At 47.5% G+C, this 15,528-nt stretch overlaps 1 protein-coding gene and 1 long non-coding RNA gene across 3 annotated transcripts in view; one reads left to right on the forward strand and one right to left on the reverse strand.

The window, feature by feature from the left end:
* Positions 1 to 5,099, reverse strand: part of LOC141049286 (uncharacterized) — a 135,742-nt gene extending 130,643 nt beyond the window's left edge. Inside the window, exon 1 of the long non-coding RNA XR_012220318.1 lies at positions 4,856 to 5,099. This is a non-coding gene — a long non-coding RNA (uncharacterized lncRNA). The remainder of the gene's footprint in view (positions 1 to 4,855) is intronic.
* The window catches only part of THSD7B (thrombospondin type 1 domain containing 7B), a 501,312-nt gene that overhangs the window by 273,771 nt on the left and 212,013 nt on the right, over positions 1 to 15,528 (forward strand). For both annotated transcript variants that reach the window (XM_073545559.1, XM_073545560.1), the window contains exon 12: positions 3,992 to 4,095. In XM_073545559.1, the coding sequence (XP_073401660.1) occupies positions 3,992 to 4,095 (104 nt within the window). The remainder of the gene's footprint in view (positions 1 to 3,991; positions 4,096 to 15,528) is intronic.

The following is a 15,528-nucleotide window of genomic DNA, read 5'->3' on the forward strand; positions in this document are numbered from 1 at the left end:
TGTGCAAGGTTCATGAACCATGTGCATTATTTGGCGCAAAAAAATCAACGAATACCACAACACACAAAAAAGTGTCTTAAAAAAAACTGCAAATGGACTCTTGGTGTATACAGCTCCTATGCAAATCTATGTGTCTCTATAATAACAGACAACAGACCCTGTGTAGTCTGATTCAGCAGTTAACATCCAGGGAGTTAAAACTAAAATAAAAGTAAGCATAATTGGGTCGCCCCCCCCCCCCAGGGCCGTGGGGTACTCGGTAACGGGCCGGCGGGATGTGTCACAGCAGCGGTGACCTGGTCCGTGGCCCTGGGCGCCCAATTAACAGGGGAAGTTTGAATGGTGGAATGTAGTTAATGGAATAGTTTGACACGCCACCTGTGGTGTTCGGCAAGTGAGATGTTGAGCCGACGCTGCATGCAGATCCTCTGGGGCTGGTGGTGTGTTGCAGCCAAGATGGTGAAGCTCCCCACAGGTGGAGCTGTAGCCCCAGGACAGTGTAGATGTAGGGTAGGGGTAGAGGAGAGGCACAAGCGGTGTAGAAGCTGGTACCCAGATGTAGCGGTGCTGGGTGTGTCGGCGCAAGAATCAATGGAGGACACCAGGGCTTGTAGTTCCAAAGCTTCACTCACAGTCTGTAGTACACACAGGTGCCTGCCTCCGTGCTGTGTCCTCTGGGTCAGAGACTCAATCAACCTCCAGGCCAGATGGAATGCTCCCTTCCAACGCTCCGCCAACATGTGCCTTTCTGAACGTCTCCTCTTATAGCGCCTTTAAGTGTGAAGTACTCCTAGTACTGAGTTACACTGGAGTGCCTCCTGACAGATGTTCCCAAGAACTCTACTTGTATGGCAGACAGCTGTAGTCTGCTTCGGGGACTCCTTACTCCTGAGTCCCGGCTCTCTATCCGTGTTGCTGTTGTGCCCCCAAGTCTTAGATGGGAGTAGTGCATTTACAGCCCACTACTCCACCGGTGTCTGCTGTAAGACCATTAGTATCCATACAACCTCAGGGACCGGGCCCCGGCCTTGCGCTTAGAACTTCTAGGCAGGGTTCTTCCTCTAACCCACGTCCTCTGTTCCCGTTTACTCCTTCGTTCCGTACTAGTCTTTCCTTCTTATGGAAGATCAGGTTTCAGTTCAATGTCTTTCTCCTTCTTTCCTTTCCCGTGCCAGCAGACCCAGGTCACCGAGATCTGCTGCAGCACCTCCTTCCTCCATCCCTCTCTCAGGGATCTTCTTTCCTCAGTCCTCTCTGAGTGACTCTCCGACTGACTGACTCCCAAATCCTAACCCTTCCCACTCTTTTATGTATTCTAACTCCACCCGCCTCCCAGCACGTTTCGTGTTCCAAGCAGGGAACCACCAAAGGTGCTCTGCTACACTCCAAGCAGGGAGCCGCAATGTGGCTTTGCTGAACTACCGTGTTGTGTGGGATGCAGGTGTTGGAGCGTGGTCAGGAGCCTCCAACTTACCTGGATGGGGTACCACACCTCAGGAGGAGGTGCAGTACCTCTGTGGTGACTGAGCCTCAGGGGCGCCACATAATCCCAGCTGCTGATTGGCTGCTCCTTACACAGCTGCCTATTAGCGGCTAGCTCACTGGTGGTCAGTGACATCACCACTATCGCACTGGCAGGACTTTCGGAGCAGGAGCACTAGAGCAAAGTATAGGGGCTTGCTGGGAGTATACTTTTTTTTTTTATCCCGTGACTGCAAGTAGCCAAATTAAACTTTTCCACTGAGAACTACTTTAGTTTATATTCAGCAAGAGACTGAGCAGTAGGAAACTGATGGATCTGCAGAATCAGACTACACAGGGTACGATTGTTGTCTGTTACCATGGATGCACATGAGTTTGCATAGCAGCTGTATACACAAAGTGTTAGAACACTTTTAATCAAGAACTTTTTACTTTTCGACCTAAAGCTGGAATGAGGTGGAAGAAAGTATGAGAGCAGGATCAGACTATACAGGAATTGTTGTCTGTTACTATGGTGACGCATAGTTCTGCAATGAAACTGTTGACACAAATTGAATTACTTTTCATTTTACGGCACTGGGACAATATATTAATGGCTGTGAAGGTGTTCATACGCTTTAATACAATCAATGTCAGGATAAATCTGTTCGGCTACGGCCACACTATCAGTATCTAGTCAGTATTTCACATCAGTATTTGTAAGCCAAAACCCAGAGTGGGTCAAACATGCAGAAGTGGTGCACTTGTTTCTATTATACCTTGTCCTCTGATTGTTCCTCACCTGGTTTTGGCTTACAAATGCTGAGAAAAAATACTGAACAAATACTGATAGTGCGGCTGTAGCCTTTCATCCTAAATCAGAGAAATAAGACGATGTCAATAGACATGTGGCCTGATATCCATGATTGAATGACTGGTCACATACAACAAAAGGGAGCTCCACTCTGATCCCATTTTGTGAAGCTCCCAACTTTTCGGATTGATGTAGAGACTGCAGCACCTGAGGAATTATTCTGCCTTTGGACAACTTAAAGGAAGCAGGAGACGGATGTTCAGAGACGTGACATGAAACATCTGAAAAGCGCGCGGTTCAATGTGTCCGGATTGTGAGTTCCCACTTATCTGTCAGTGATTCTATGAAGATAAATGGCGAAGTTGACATTATGTCCAATGCATCGAGCGCCGGATAATTACCGATAAGTGGAATCATTTTAGAATTTATTCTTTTTAACCCGTTCTTGTTTTACTTTTCACTCTTTCATGATATTTTATTTTTAAGGGCGATTTGGTTGAACATTTTTTTTTGCACAGCTAGATGTCTCTTTAAAACACATTACGTACAATAGAAAAAAGTATTAAGAAGAATGGTAGTGCACACAACAATCCTAAAGTTAAGTGGAGTAAGATGCACCTAATTTATTAAGAGGCGCGAGCATCGCTGGCCGTCTGTCCAGTTTCTGGTATAATTTATAGAAAAATTGAAGAAGGTCTGCTCCTTAACTAAGGCTCCCATATTAAAGCTGGGAATAAATATATTATGCACAGGATCAGTACAGTTATTTCCTGAAATCCTCTGTGGTGCTGTGGGTGCTAGACATTTAACTTACCGGTAATAATCTGTGGACCTCCCACTTGTTTCTAGTCCCCTTTACTCACATTATAACATCTGGTTCAGTCTCTTCAGCCCAGTTTTCACATCACTATAGATAGGTCAATGCCTGATTGTGCAAACCTGTCCACTATTATTTCCTGAAATACTCTGTACTGCTAGGAATGCAGTATAGTTCGCCTAAGTAATAAACTTTTCTCTAAATCTCCTTATATCATGACACTGCTGGCAAATCTCATGGCATAACTATGAGACAAGTCACAACCTGCAACAAAATCAGCCCGCTCTCTTCCTGAAATCCTCTGTGCTGGTGAGGCACTGATGTTCTTACATTAACTCTAACCTTCCTCCCTTTATTACAACACTGGTCCTTTTACATGCAGCCTTGCCCACACTGTCCCATAAAAGGACAGATTACTGCCTGCCACAAGATCAGCACACTCTTCTACTGCTGTCATCATTCCTAACATCTTCATGGCTGCAGTGTTCTGTAAAATTGTCTGCTGTACGTGGATAATCCATAATAAAAGTATATTCGTTGCAATTTTGCAAAAACCACAGTGCAACAAAAACTACAGCATGAAAAGTCACCGCACTGCACAGAGAATGTGCGAAAGGTCAGGTACAAAGGCATCAAGATCGTGCACGTCAGGACTGAAAAGTGATAATGAAATGGACGTATTTATTTTGCAGGATTAAAGGGAATGCGGTATAATTAGCCTTCGATCTGCAAAAATCCATTTTCTACCGTTAACTGGTTTATACCTCAGAATTAAATGGGAATTAGCAGCTGCACATCTCCATCGATACCGTAACGATTCGTTTCCCAATGCACAAGTATATGGGGAGGGCGATCTGTGCACCCCTGGTCTCATACCTGTGTCTTGTAATGGTTTGCAGGTGGAGGCCCCAGGAGTGGAGTCAGTGCATCCTTGTGCCAGATTATGTCAGACAGGGAATTGCAGGAACCACGGAGTCCTGTGGCCCCGGGATACAATCTAGAGGTAAGTCTTGGAGAAATCTATTTATTGAGTACATCTTGGTCACATTGCTTGACCTGCAGTTTTCCCACATACAGAACTTGGAAGCGCCGGTCCCGTAATTGCTTGTCCTGGAGGCAACGATTTCACTGCCCTCGGATATGATATATCGGTGACCGGAACAGTCCATCATTGTTAATGTGTTTTTAACATAAGCTAAATTACGCAAAAGTGGCACCTGACACCATTATATGGTCTGATAATTGCTGCACGTTCTATGTACAATGAGATGAGTGTGAGACCAGCGGAAAATACAAAGTATGTTGTGTATGGCAGGGACAGAGGATTTAGCTCATTTGTGGGAAAATTATAAACACAGGAACGTGATAGTTAATTGTAACTATCCCTGGTGACCACATTCAAACACATTTTTTGTTGTTGCAAGAGGTAAAAAATTCATGATAGAGGGCTTCTATAGCATTTTTGCAGTTGATTCATGAAGGAGTTACAATAGGCTTGTGGCTTATTGCGTTCCTTTTTAAGTCTGAACCTAACCCATTTAGGGCTCGTTCAGACGTCCATGGAAATCAGTCCGATCACGGACATGGCGCGGGTCTCCTGACTCCAGCGAGGCCGTTTTGTATATTTCGAGGAGGCTGTCGCACTCGGGTTGGGAGAGCCGCAGCTGGGCCACACATTGCGGTCTGATATCTGACCGAGATCCATGGAACATGTGCATGAGCGCTAAATATTAGTGACCGCTAGAGTGCTCAAAAAAACTTACCTATGAAAGGTAAACTCCCCACACCCTGACTGATGCACTAGCAGGATGCAGCAGACCTCCACTGATAAAGGCTTAGGGCAGCACAGGTGCAACCCACTGATGAAGACAGCCAGTAACCCAATAAAAGAGGGGCTGGCTGCCTAGTAGGAAAAATGCACACAGATAAGGCTTGTGTAGGACATCAGTCACACAGTGCGGTGCAAAGTGTCTGAACAGCGTACTGCTCACGCCCATAGTATTAGCAGGCGGGCTGTTCTGCACTATATACATGCATCACGCAGAAAAACCAAGCCAACATGAAGAGGCCTAGCTGCACCCTGCAAAAATGATAAAAAGATAAAGATATGGGGTATTAGTTACTATTTTGGCCAAGACAGATAAGCTCACAATCCAAACGCCAACGATCCCCAGATTTTGCGAGTCCCTAACACTAAATCTGAACAGCTAACATAAGAGTGCTCAACCAAAAATGACCGCCACAAGATCTATATTAGGCCACGTTCAGTATTTTACATCAGTGATTGTAAGCCAAAAACCAGGAGAGGAACAATAAGAGGAAAAGAATAATAAAAGCACGTCACCACTTCTCTATTTTTCACCCATCCTGGTTTTGGCTTATAAATACTGAATGTGTGAAGGTGGCCTTAGGCTATGTGCACATGGAGATTTTTGGCTCTGCGGATTTTGTAGTAAAAACCACAGATAAATCCGCAGGACATTGCCCTGAGGTTTTACACCTCATAATGGATGAGGTGTGAAACTGCAGCGTTTCTGCACTAAAGAATTGACATGCTGCGGATTGTAAACCGCAGCAAAACCGCGCGGAAAAATCCGCAGCATGTGCACAGCGGTTTCCAGTTTACCATTGAAAACAATGGTACTGTACAACGCACCTAAATCTGCTGCGGACCCGCTGCTGCAGAATCCGCACCATGTGCACATACCCTAAGGCTGTGTGCACACGCTGCGGATTAGGTGCGGATTCATCCGCGCGGATCTTGTTAAATCCGCAGGTCAAAATACCTGCGGTTTTACCTGCGGATTGCTCTGCGGTTTTGCCCTGCAGTTTATCATCTCTACAATGGAGGAGATGGCAAGCCGCAGGAGAATCCACAGAATGAATTGACATGTCAATTTTTTCTGCGGATTGAAAACCGCAGATAATCCGCGTGGAAACTTCCGCACCGTCTGCATTACGGTTTTTGATTCCCATAGGGAATCATGGTACTGTACACCACAGCAAAATCCGCAGCGTGTGCACACAGCCTTAGGCTAAATTCACACAGGCATATTTTTTGGTCTGTGCGCTATCCAAGTGCAAATAGGCCATTGTGCACATGGAGAACTGTCCATGTAGACCTCAGCTCCGCAGGGAAAAAAAATCCTAGCATCATGTGCTAGTCTGCACTGATTTACAATATTGCATGTACAGAGTAGGGAGGCCCTGCACCCGTCCACTACGCAGGTGAGCACATGGAGAAAAAATTACAGTAACATAAAAAAACAGCCATATGGGAAACTGACGTAAATCATTCCCCTCATGATAAATTCCACCGTACAGGTATATACAGGAAATGGGGGTAAATGTTATAATTTCCTCTAAGCCAGAAAACTTGTGTGGCACCCCTGAGGGTTCAGTCACCACAGAGGTACTGCACCTCCTCCTAAGGTGTGGTGCCCCACCATTCAGGTAAGGTGTAGAGACACTAGTGATGGGAAGTCCGGCTCTTTTTGGTGATCTGGCTCACTCGGCTCCGCTCACCAAAAAGAGCCGGCTCTGCTCACCAAAAAGAGTCGGCTCTTTTTGGCTCAAAAAGCGGCTCTTCTTGCAAAAAGTGCTACTTTCCCCACTTTTATCACTCCAGTCTCTTAACTATAAAGCCTGGGCCTCGTTATACAGCTGTACAAGTGTCTAGTGAAGGCTTTTTAGCCATTTTCTCAGAGTGTAAGCTCCTGGGATCAGGCCCTCACTCCTGTCCGTATTGCTGATTTGTGTTATCCTCTAAAATCTGATATTTGTCCATGTGTTCTACGTTAGTCAGTGCGGTGACATCTGCCGGCACTGATTATTCTAAGGCTATGTGCACACGTTGCGGATTTGCTGCGGATCCACAAGTGATTTACAGTACAATGTTATAATATGGGGAAAAAAAGTGCTGTGTACATGCTGCGGAAAAATCCAAGCAGAAACGCAGCAGTTTATTTTCCGCAGCATGTCAATACTTTGTGCGGATTCCGCAGCAATTCTACACGCATTCCATTATAGGAATCCGCAGGTGTAAAAACGCAGGTGAAATCCGCACAAAATCCACAATAAATCTGCATAAAAACCTCACGGATTTAGACCTGTGGATTCTGCCAAGAGATGCAGATTCCGCACAGAAAATTCCACACAGCAATCCGCAACATGTGCACATACCCTTATAAGTAAATCCTTGGAGACATGTTCCAGGTTCTTACAGAGTAAGGCCGGGGTCACACTGGCGAGGAATACGGGAGAGTGAGAGGCGCTAAAAGCACGCATTAGACACTGACCAATGATTCTCTATGGGGTTCCTCGCACCAGCCGTATATTTCTCATCCGTATTCTACAGTCCGTGCCAATCGCTGCATGCTGCGATTGTCAGCGTACTACGCCCGTAATACGCCAATGCAAGTCTATGGGTGCGCTAAAAATACGGATTACACATGGACCACACATGTGACTTGCGAGAAATACGCACCAGGTGTCCTTTAGCAAAGCCGGCAATTCAGTGCACGATACAGTAAACTCATACTGACAGGTTTAATAAAGAAACAAAAGAATAGATATAGACACATATATATATATATATATATATATATATATATATATATACACATATATATGTATATATATATACATTCTATGTGTCTATATCTATTCTTTGGTTTCTGTTAGAAACCCTGTCATAGGGCTCCATTATATGTCCACTTTGCAAGGCGGCGAGAAAATCTCACCATACGGATGCCATACGGATTACATACGGATGCTTACATGCGCAAAATACGCGACCGCACCTTAATTACGGATGACCTACGGAGCACTATTTAGTGGTGATTCATCCGTATTACGCATGTAAAATACGGAGCTTATTTTGTGCAGGTTAGTGTGACTCCAGCCTAAACTCTGATATCTGCATCATACATGGCACCCCTTACCTACCAATCCTGGTATGCATGGTCCTCTCGCCCCCCAATCCTGGTATGCATGGTCCTCTCACCCCCCAATCCTGGTATGCATGGTCCTCTCACCCCCCAATTCTGGTATGCGTGGTCACCTCACCCCCAATCCTGGTATGCATGGTCACCTCACCCCCCAGTCATGGTATGCATAGTCCCCTCACCCCCCAATCCTGGTATGCATGGTCCCCCCTCATCCCTATCGTAGGATGTATGGTCCCTTCATCCCCAATCCTTGTATACATAGCACCCCTTACCTACCAATTCTGGTATGCATGGTACCCCTCAACCCCAAATCATGGTATGCATAGTCCCCTCGTCTCCCAATCCTGGTATGCATGGCCCCGTCATCCCTATAATGGTATGCATGGCCCTCTCATCCCTATTCTTGTATATATGGTCCCCTCACCTCCCCCCAATCCTGGTATGCATGGCCCCCTCTCCCCCCAATCCTGGTATGCATGGTCCTCTAACCCCCCTATCCAGGTATGCATGGCGCCACAACCCGCCCTCTACTGACTTCACATTGAGTACCCGATCGGTAATCTTTTGTGCCGTGATGTGAGGAGAGGGCGGGTTGTTGGCCCAGAATTGGCGCCTGCACATTCCTCTCTTTCTGGCGCCATTTTCTTGTAGACACACTGCAGTGTGACTTCCACAAAATGGCGCCGGAAAGCGCGGACTGCCCATGCGCTGATTCCGGCCCAACAACCCGCCCTCTCCTGTCATTACTGCCAGACGCAAAACCCCGTGGCAACACCGAATCGGTAAGTTGTTGTGCCAGAGATCGCGGTATGCGCTCAGTGCTTACGCATACCGCGATCTCCTGGGGGGAGTGCGTCTACCGTGATCTCGTGGAGGGTGCGTCACTCTGTCTGGAGCAAGGCTGCCCAGGTGCGTCGCACTTGCGGAGTCTATAAAGGCTTCGGACAGAGTGATGCTTAGAGCGTTATATTATACACTAGCTATGAACCCGTTCTACGCCCAGGTGGCGAGCATTTTTATTGGTATATGGTCTCCCACCCTGGTATGTGCTGCCACCCTCCTATCCTGGTATGCATGGCACCCCTCATTCCTATCCTGGTATGTATGGTACCCTCACCCCCCCAATCCTGGTATGCATGGTCCCCTCACCCCCCAATCCTGGTATGCATGGTACTCCCTCATCCCTATCCTGGTATACATGGTCCCCTCACCCCCTATCCTGGTATGTATGGCCCCCTCACCCCCTATCCTGGTATGTATGGCCCCCTCACCCCCTATCCTGGTATGTATGGCCCCCTCACCCATTATCCTGGTATACATGGTCCTCTTATCCCCCAATCCTGGTATGCATGGTCCCCTCATCCCCTATCTTGGTATGCATGGTACTCCCTCATCCCTATCCTGGTATGTATGATTCCCTCATCCCCCAATCCTGGCATGCATGGTCCTCTCACCCCCTATCCTGGTGTGCATGGTCCCCTCACCCACCTATCCTGGTGTGCATGGTCCCCTCACCCACCTATCCTGGTGTGCATGGTCCCCTCACCCACCTATCCTGGTGTGCATGGTCCCCTCACCCACCTATCCTGGTGTGCATGGTCCCCTCACCCACCTATCCTGGTGTGCATGGTCCCCTCACCCACCTATCCTGGTGTGCATGGTCCCCTCACCCACCTATCCTGGTGTGCATGGTCCCCTCACCCACCTATCCTGGTGTGCATGGCCCCCTCACCCATTATTCTGGTATACATGATCCTCTTATCCCCCAATCCTGGTATGCATGGTCCCCTCATCCCTATCCTGGTATGTATGATTCCCTCATCCCCCAATCCTGGTATGCATGGTCCTCTCACCCCCTATCCTGGTGTGCATGGTCCCATCATCCACCAATCCTGGTGTGCATGGTCCCCTCACCCACCTATCCTGGTGTGCATGGTCCCCTCACCCACCTATCCTGGTGTGCATGGTCCCCTCACCCACCTATCCTGGTGTGCATGGTCCCCTCACCCACCTATCCTGGTGTGCATGGTCCCCTCACCACCCTATCCTGGTATGTATGGCCCCCTCACCCCCTATCCTGGTATGCATGGTCCCCTCACCCCCCTATCCTGGTGTGCATGGTCCCCTCACCCCCCTATCCTGGTGTGCATGGTCCCCTCACCCCCCTATCCTGGTGTGCATGGTCCCCTCACCCCCCAATCCTGGTGTGCATGGTCCCCTCATTCCCTATCCTGGTGTGCATGGTCCCCTCATTCCCTATCCTGGTGTGCATGGTCCCCTCATTCCCTATCCTGGTATGTATGGTACTCCCTCATCCCCCGATCCAGGCCTGAGGAGTGTGGGATTGTGCGGCCGTAATTGGCGCCCGATTTCGGCGCCACAACCCGCCGTCTCCTGACTTCACGGCGAATACCCCGGTAATCTTTTGTGCCTCCTGTGATGACAGGAGAGGGCGGGTTGTTGCTCCGGAATCAGGGCCTGCGCATTCCTCTCTTTCCGGCACCATTGTCTTGAAGACACACTGCAGTGTGTCTTCCCCAAAATGGCGCCGAAAGCGCGGAGTGCGCATGCGCCGCTTCCGGAGCATAAACCCGCCCTCTCCTGTCATCACAGCAAGACCCCGCGGCCACACCGAATCGGTAAGGTGTCGTGTCGGCGGGGGGCTGCGTCTACCGCGATCTCCGGGGGGGGGGTGCGTCACTCTGTCTGGAACCAGACTGCGCAGGCGCGTTGCGCTTGCGCAGTCTGTAAAGGCTTCGGACAGAGTGACGCTTAGCCCGTTATATTACAGATATACCCCGGATCTGTCCACAGAGTTTCTCTGCCTCAGATTTATATTATTACTTTCTCACTGTAGAGCAGCAGAAACTACAGAACATAATGAGAGGGATAAGATGGCTGTCAGTGCCTGACCTCAGCGCCTGACCTCAGCGCCTCTGCTCATCCAGCAGCTGCCGGACATCCACTGTTATGTCAGTGACACTGACAGTCTGTGTGACTGCACATTGTGATCTATCACAGATCATGTGTGCACTCACTGCACTGAGCAGCCAATCACAGTACAGCTATGTGTTCATGTGGGAGGAGCCCAGTCGCAAATCAAAGAATGGCCAGTCACTCCCCACTTGTACTCACTGCTCTAAGTCTCCTCCTCAGCTCCTCCCAGCCCCCAGCCAGGCAGGAAGAAGCTACGCAAACAGCAGGGGGGAAAAAAAACAACAATTGGCTCAGCTCCCAGTGGTGAGCCGACTCCCGTCGGTCACATGAAAGAGCCGGCTCTTTGTCTTGATTCGTTCACGAATGACACATCACTAGGAGACACCTGACCACACTCCAACACCTGGATCCCACACAACATAGTAGTGTAGCAAAGCACCCTTTGGTGGCTCCCTGCTTGGAACACGAAGCGTGCTGGGAGGTGGATGGAGCCTAGTCTGCACCAAAAAAGCGGGAAGAGTTTAGGATTTGGTCAGTCAGTCTGACGGGGTCAGAAGGAGAGAGAAGATCCCCGGAGAGGGATGGACGAGGGGAGTGCTGCAGCGGACCTCAGTGACCTGGGTCGGCTGGCACAGGAAAGAGACATTGATGGAAAGCCTGACTCTTTATAGGAAAGATAGATTTGAATGGAACATGAGGAGGACTGAGGATTAGGGTTAGAGCAGAACCCTTCCCAAGTTCACAGCGCAAGGCCGGGGTCAGGTCCCTGAGGTTGTATGGATACTAATGGTCCTGCAGCAGACACCGGAGGAATAGACGTCACCACTTTATTCCCACACAAGACTTGGGGGCACAACAGCAACGTGAGTGAGCTGGGACTGAGTAGCAAGGAGTCCCCGAAGCAGGCTATAGCTGTCTGCCGTACAAGTAGAGTTCATAGGAACATCTGACAGGAGGAACTCCAGTGTAACTCAGTACTGAGAGTACTTCACTATAGGCGCAAAAGGGAGACATTCAGAAAAGGCATATATGCTGGCGGAGTGTTGGAAAGGAGTACTTCATCTTGCTTGGAAGTTGACTGAGCTCCTGACCCGGAGGACACGGCACTGAGGCAGGCACCTGTATGCTCAACAGACTGAGTAAAGCTTTGGAACTACATGCCCTGGTGTCCTCCGCTTATTCCTGCGCCAACCAGCCCAGCACCGCTACATCTCTGTGCATGACACTGCACTATCTACGTCTCTCCCCTATCTCTTCACCTACACTGCCCTGGGACTACTGCCCTACCTGTGGAGGGCCACAACATCATTGCTGCACCACACCATCTGTCCCAGAGGATCTGTCTGCAGCGTCGGCTTAACACCTTTCTTGCCGAACACCACAGGTGGCGTCACGAATCATTCAATGAACATTTCTGCTATTTACAATGGGCGCCCAGGGCCACGGACCGGGTCATAGCTGCCGTGACAACAACCCCACTTGTGGAGCTCCGCGGGCCCGGTACCGAGTACCCCGCCGCCCTGGGTGTGAGGGCGCCCCACTTGCATAAAAAAACTCTAAATTTGTCACAGAAAGTACTTTGCACAATATTTTTACGGCTAGCGTAGACTTCATTTGCCGCACCTTACTGCAGCTGACTATTGGCTCAAGACTGAGGTAAAAATATATATATATTTTGTAGGAAGGCTGATTAGTGATCCATGCAGCTGTCATCTATCGTCTATACTGTTGTATGTCGATGTCAAACTTTAATGACCACTCCGATAACCTGTGAATAAATAACAAATTTACTAGGCCTCATTTAGGCCTCCATCTTAGAGATATGCCCTTGTTGCCCATAGCAACCAATCGTAAATTCAGTTTCATAACTTATTGATAAAAATTTAAAGCTAAATTTCTTGCTTTGGACGACAAGGCCGAACCTTCTCTACGACGGCTTTCATCAATGATCCCCTTAGAGTCCATGTTGGATTAATATTTGTTCACATCAGTGACTCCGCTTCCATTAATAATTCAGTCAGATTGTCAAGAATATTAGGTCTTATGAAGTCGCTGAGGGGTCGTTGTGATCGATCACATAAAGGGCGTAGATGTTATCACAACCATACAGCATTCGGCTTTCATTACCAAACTACTCCTTAAAATGACGTCTGGTTGCCGTGAGCGACGCGGCCTGTTGTTCTCTAACATGGCTGTCATCCGTTACCCCCATAGAATACACTCACCGTCCTCTCCTCGGGAGATGGCGCAGTGTGAAGCTAATGACTCTTTTTTTTCATGTCTCAAGTAGTGAGATTATGTCTCTAAGCTGGAGAAGATCATTGTCATGGGCCTGTAATAATCTACTTATGAGGAGATATCATAGTCATTAAGTCTGGGGAAGATAATATACATAATTAATTTCATTGTACAAGTCGCATTAAATTTGCCAGTAAGCGTTTCAGTCGTCGCGTCCTGAAAGAGTCAAGAACACAGGAAAAAGTGCAACTTCGTTTCTATGACGAAGGGCTTAATTGGACGCGCTCATTGTACTTGTTATCTTATGTAAAGTTCTGAAATGGTGATTATTCTATAAATGGCCACAGTTTATTATGGTTTTCAATGTCCCAAAAGCTTCACGCTGTGTAATGTCTGATCAGATTGAGCTCATCGCAATGAAAGAGAATTCAATTGTAGAGCACAAAACCTAAAAGACATACGCCCTCTTACTAGTTAGGGGCCCAAAAAATATTCTTTTTTTTTTTTTTTGGAGGGGGGACACCAAGAGCAATAAAAGTCTTTGATGACAGAGAAACTGTGATATTCTGTATATCAGAAAATCTTATAAAATCTGAAGTAGAGAAATAACCATGCCATCCATCCAATTCCTCAAATTTAAAGGGTTATTCTGGAAGGATGTAGTTATTACATGTCCATCAGATAGATAATAGCTTCCAGATCACTGAGGGTCCTAACATTGAGAACCCCACTGCTCACCTCTCAAGGATATGCACCATGACTGAACTCTTAGCGAGATTGTCATGATGGCCACCAGCCCTTATACTACAGTAGCATCATACTTTCTGTTCTGAACAGAAGACTTTTCAGTAGCCTCATTATCTAACAACTCTTTATACATAGGAGTTGACAGAGGAACCTCCATTTTAGAATGCATAATGTCACAGCTCACCTCCTCCCCCTCCTGTACAGTTATTGATAACATCAATATTCATTAGATTACAGAAAATCCACCATTAATAGGTGATGTCACAGCTCACCTCCTTCTCCTGGTCAATGACAGATACCACTGGCTCTTGTGACAAAGTCCCTAGCAAAGTGCTGGAGGGGAGATACGTCTCACTGAGACGATTATCTGCAGTGATTTGAAACCTAGAAGTTTGCCCCAACACACTATGTGTTGAGAGGGGTTAATCAAAGTGACAACACCTCTATATGCAGTAGTTAAAAGCGTTGTCCGGTCCAAACCGATAAGTCTACTGACACACTGTGTGACTGCAGACTTATGAATCCCCCTAGCGCGTGCACAGTGCGCTGTGGGGATTCGCTGGTTTGAGTTGGAACCGGAGGGTATGTATGCATCCTACATACATGCTTTTGGCCAGTGTGAGCGGCCTCACTCTCCATACTTACTAGAGGACACGGTCTCACTCCATACAAGTGTGCGGAGCTCGAGACCGCTCCTACTGGCCAAGAGTATGTATGACACATAAGTACCCTACAGTTCTGACTCAGAAACCGACAAATCCCCCACAGTGCATGCACTGGGGGGGATTCATAAGTCTGCAGTCACTCTGTATGACTGTAGGCTTATCAGTTTGGATTGGACAACCCCTTTAAAAGAGGACCCCCCTCCCATTCAGAATACATAATGTAACAGCTGCCCTCCTCCTGTACAATGACTGATAACACCTCTATATTCAGTATGTAACACAGGATCCACCATTCACAATAGGTGATGTCACAGCTCATCTCCTCCTGTACAATGACTGATAACTAGAGTTGAACGAATTTGTTCGGGTTTGGTCTCCAAATCTGAATTTTTGCCATATTCGAGCTACATTCGAACGCTATTTGTGCTGAATGTATGTTTGATGATTGGTTCTGAACATATTCGGTAATTTCTGCTCCCATTGACTCTAATGACGTTTGGCTGTGTTCGGCTAATATTGCAAAAGCAATATTCCATGCCGATCGTATTATGAACCGAATCCGAATAAATTCGCTCAACTCTACTTATAACACCTCTATATACAGTAGGTAACACAGGATCCACCAATCACAATAGGTGATGTCACAGTCCACCTCTTCTGACTGATAACACCTCTATATACTGTAGATAGCTTTTGTGTACATTAAAGCATGCTCGGATAACATTTCCATACAACAGAATAGCTCTGAGTCGGCATACTGCAGTGAATATCCACGTGCCCATCAAGGAAGCAGAAATCGAATATTGGGTCTAGAGGACAGTAGAAGGTGGTGATGATTATGATGATGATAAAAAAAAAACTTTAAGAAAAATATTATTTTCATGGAAACTTGATTTTAAT

Source organism: Dendrobates tinctorius, unplaced genomic scaffold (genome assembly GCF_039654945.1).
Source record: "Dendrobates tinctorius isolate UK_male_01 unplaced genomic scaffold, ASM3965494v1 ptg000143l, whole genome shotgun sequence".
NCBI lineage: Eukaryota > Metazoa > Chordata > Amphibia > Anura > Dendrobatidae > Dendrobates > Dendrobates tinctorius.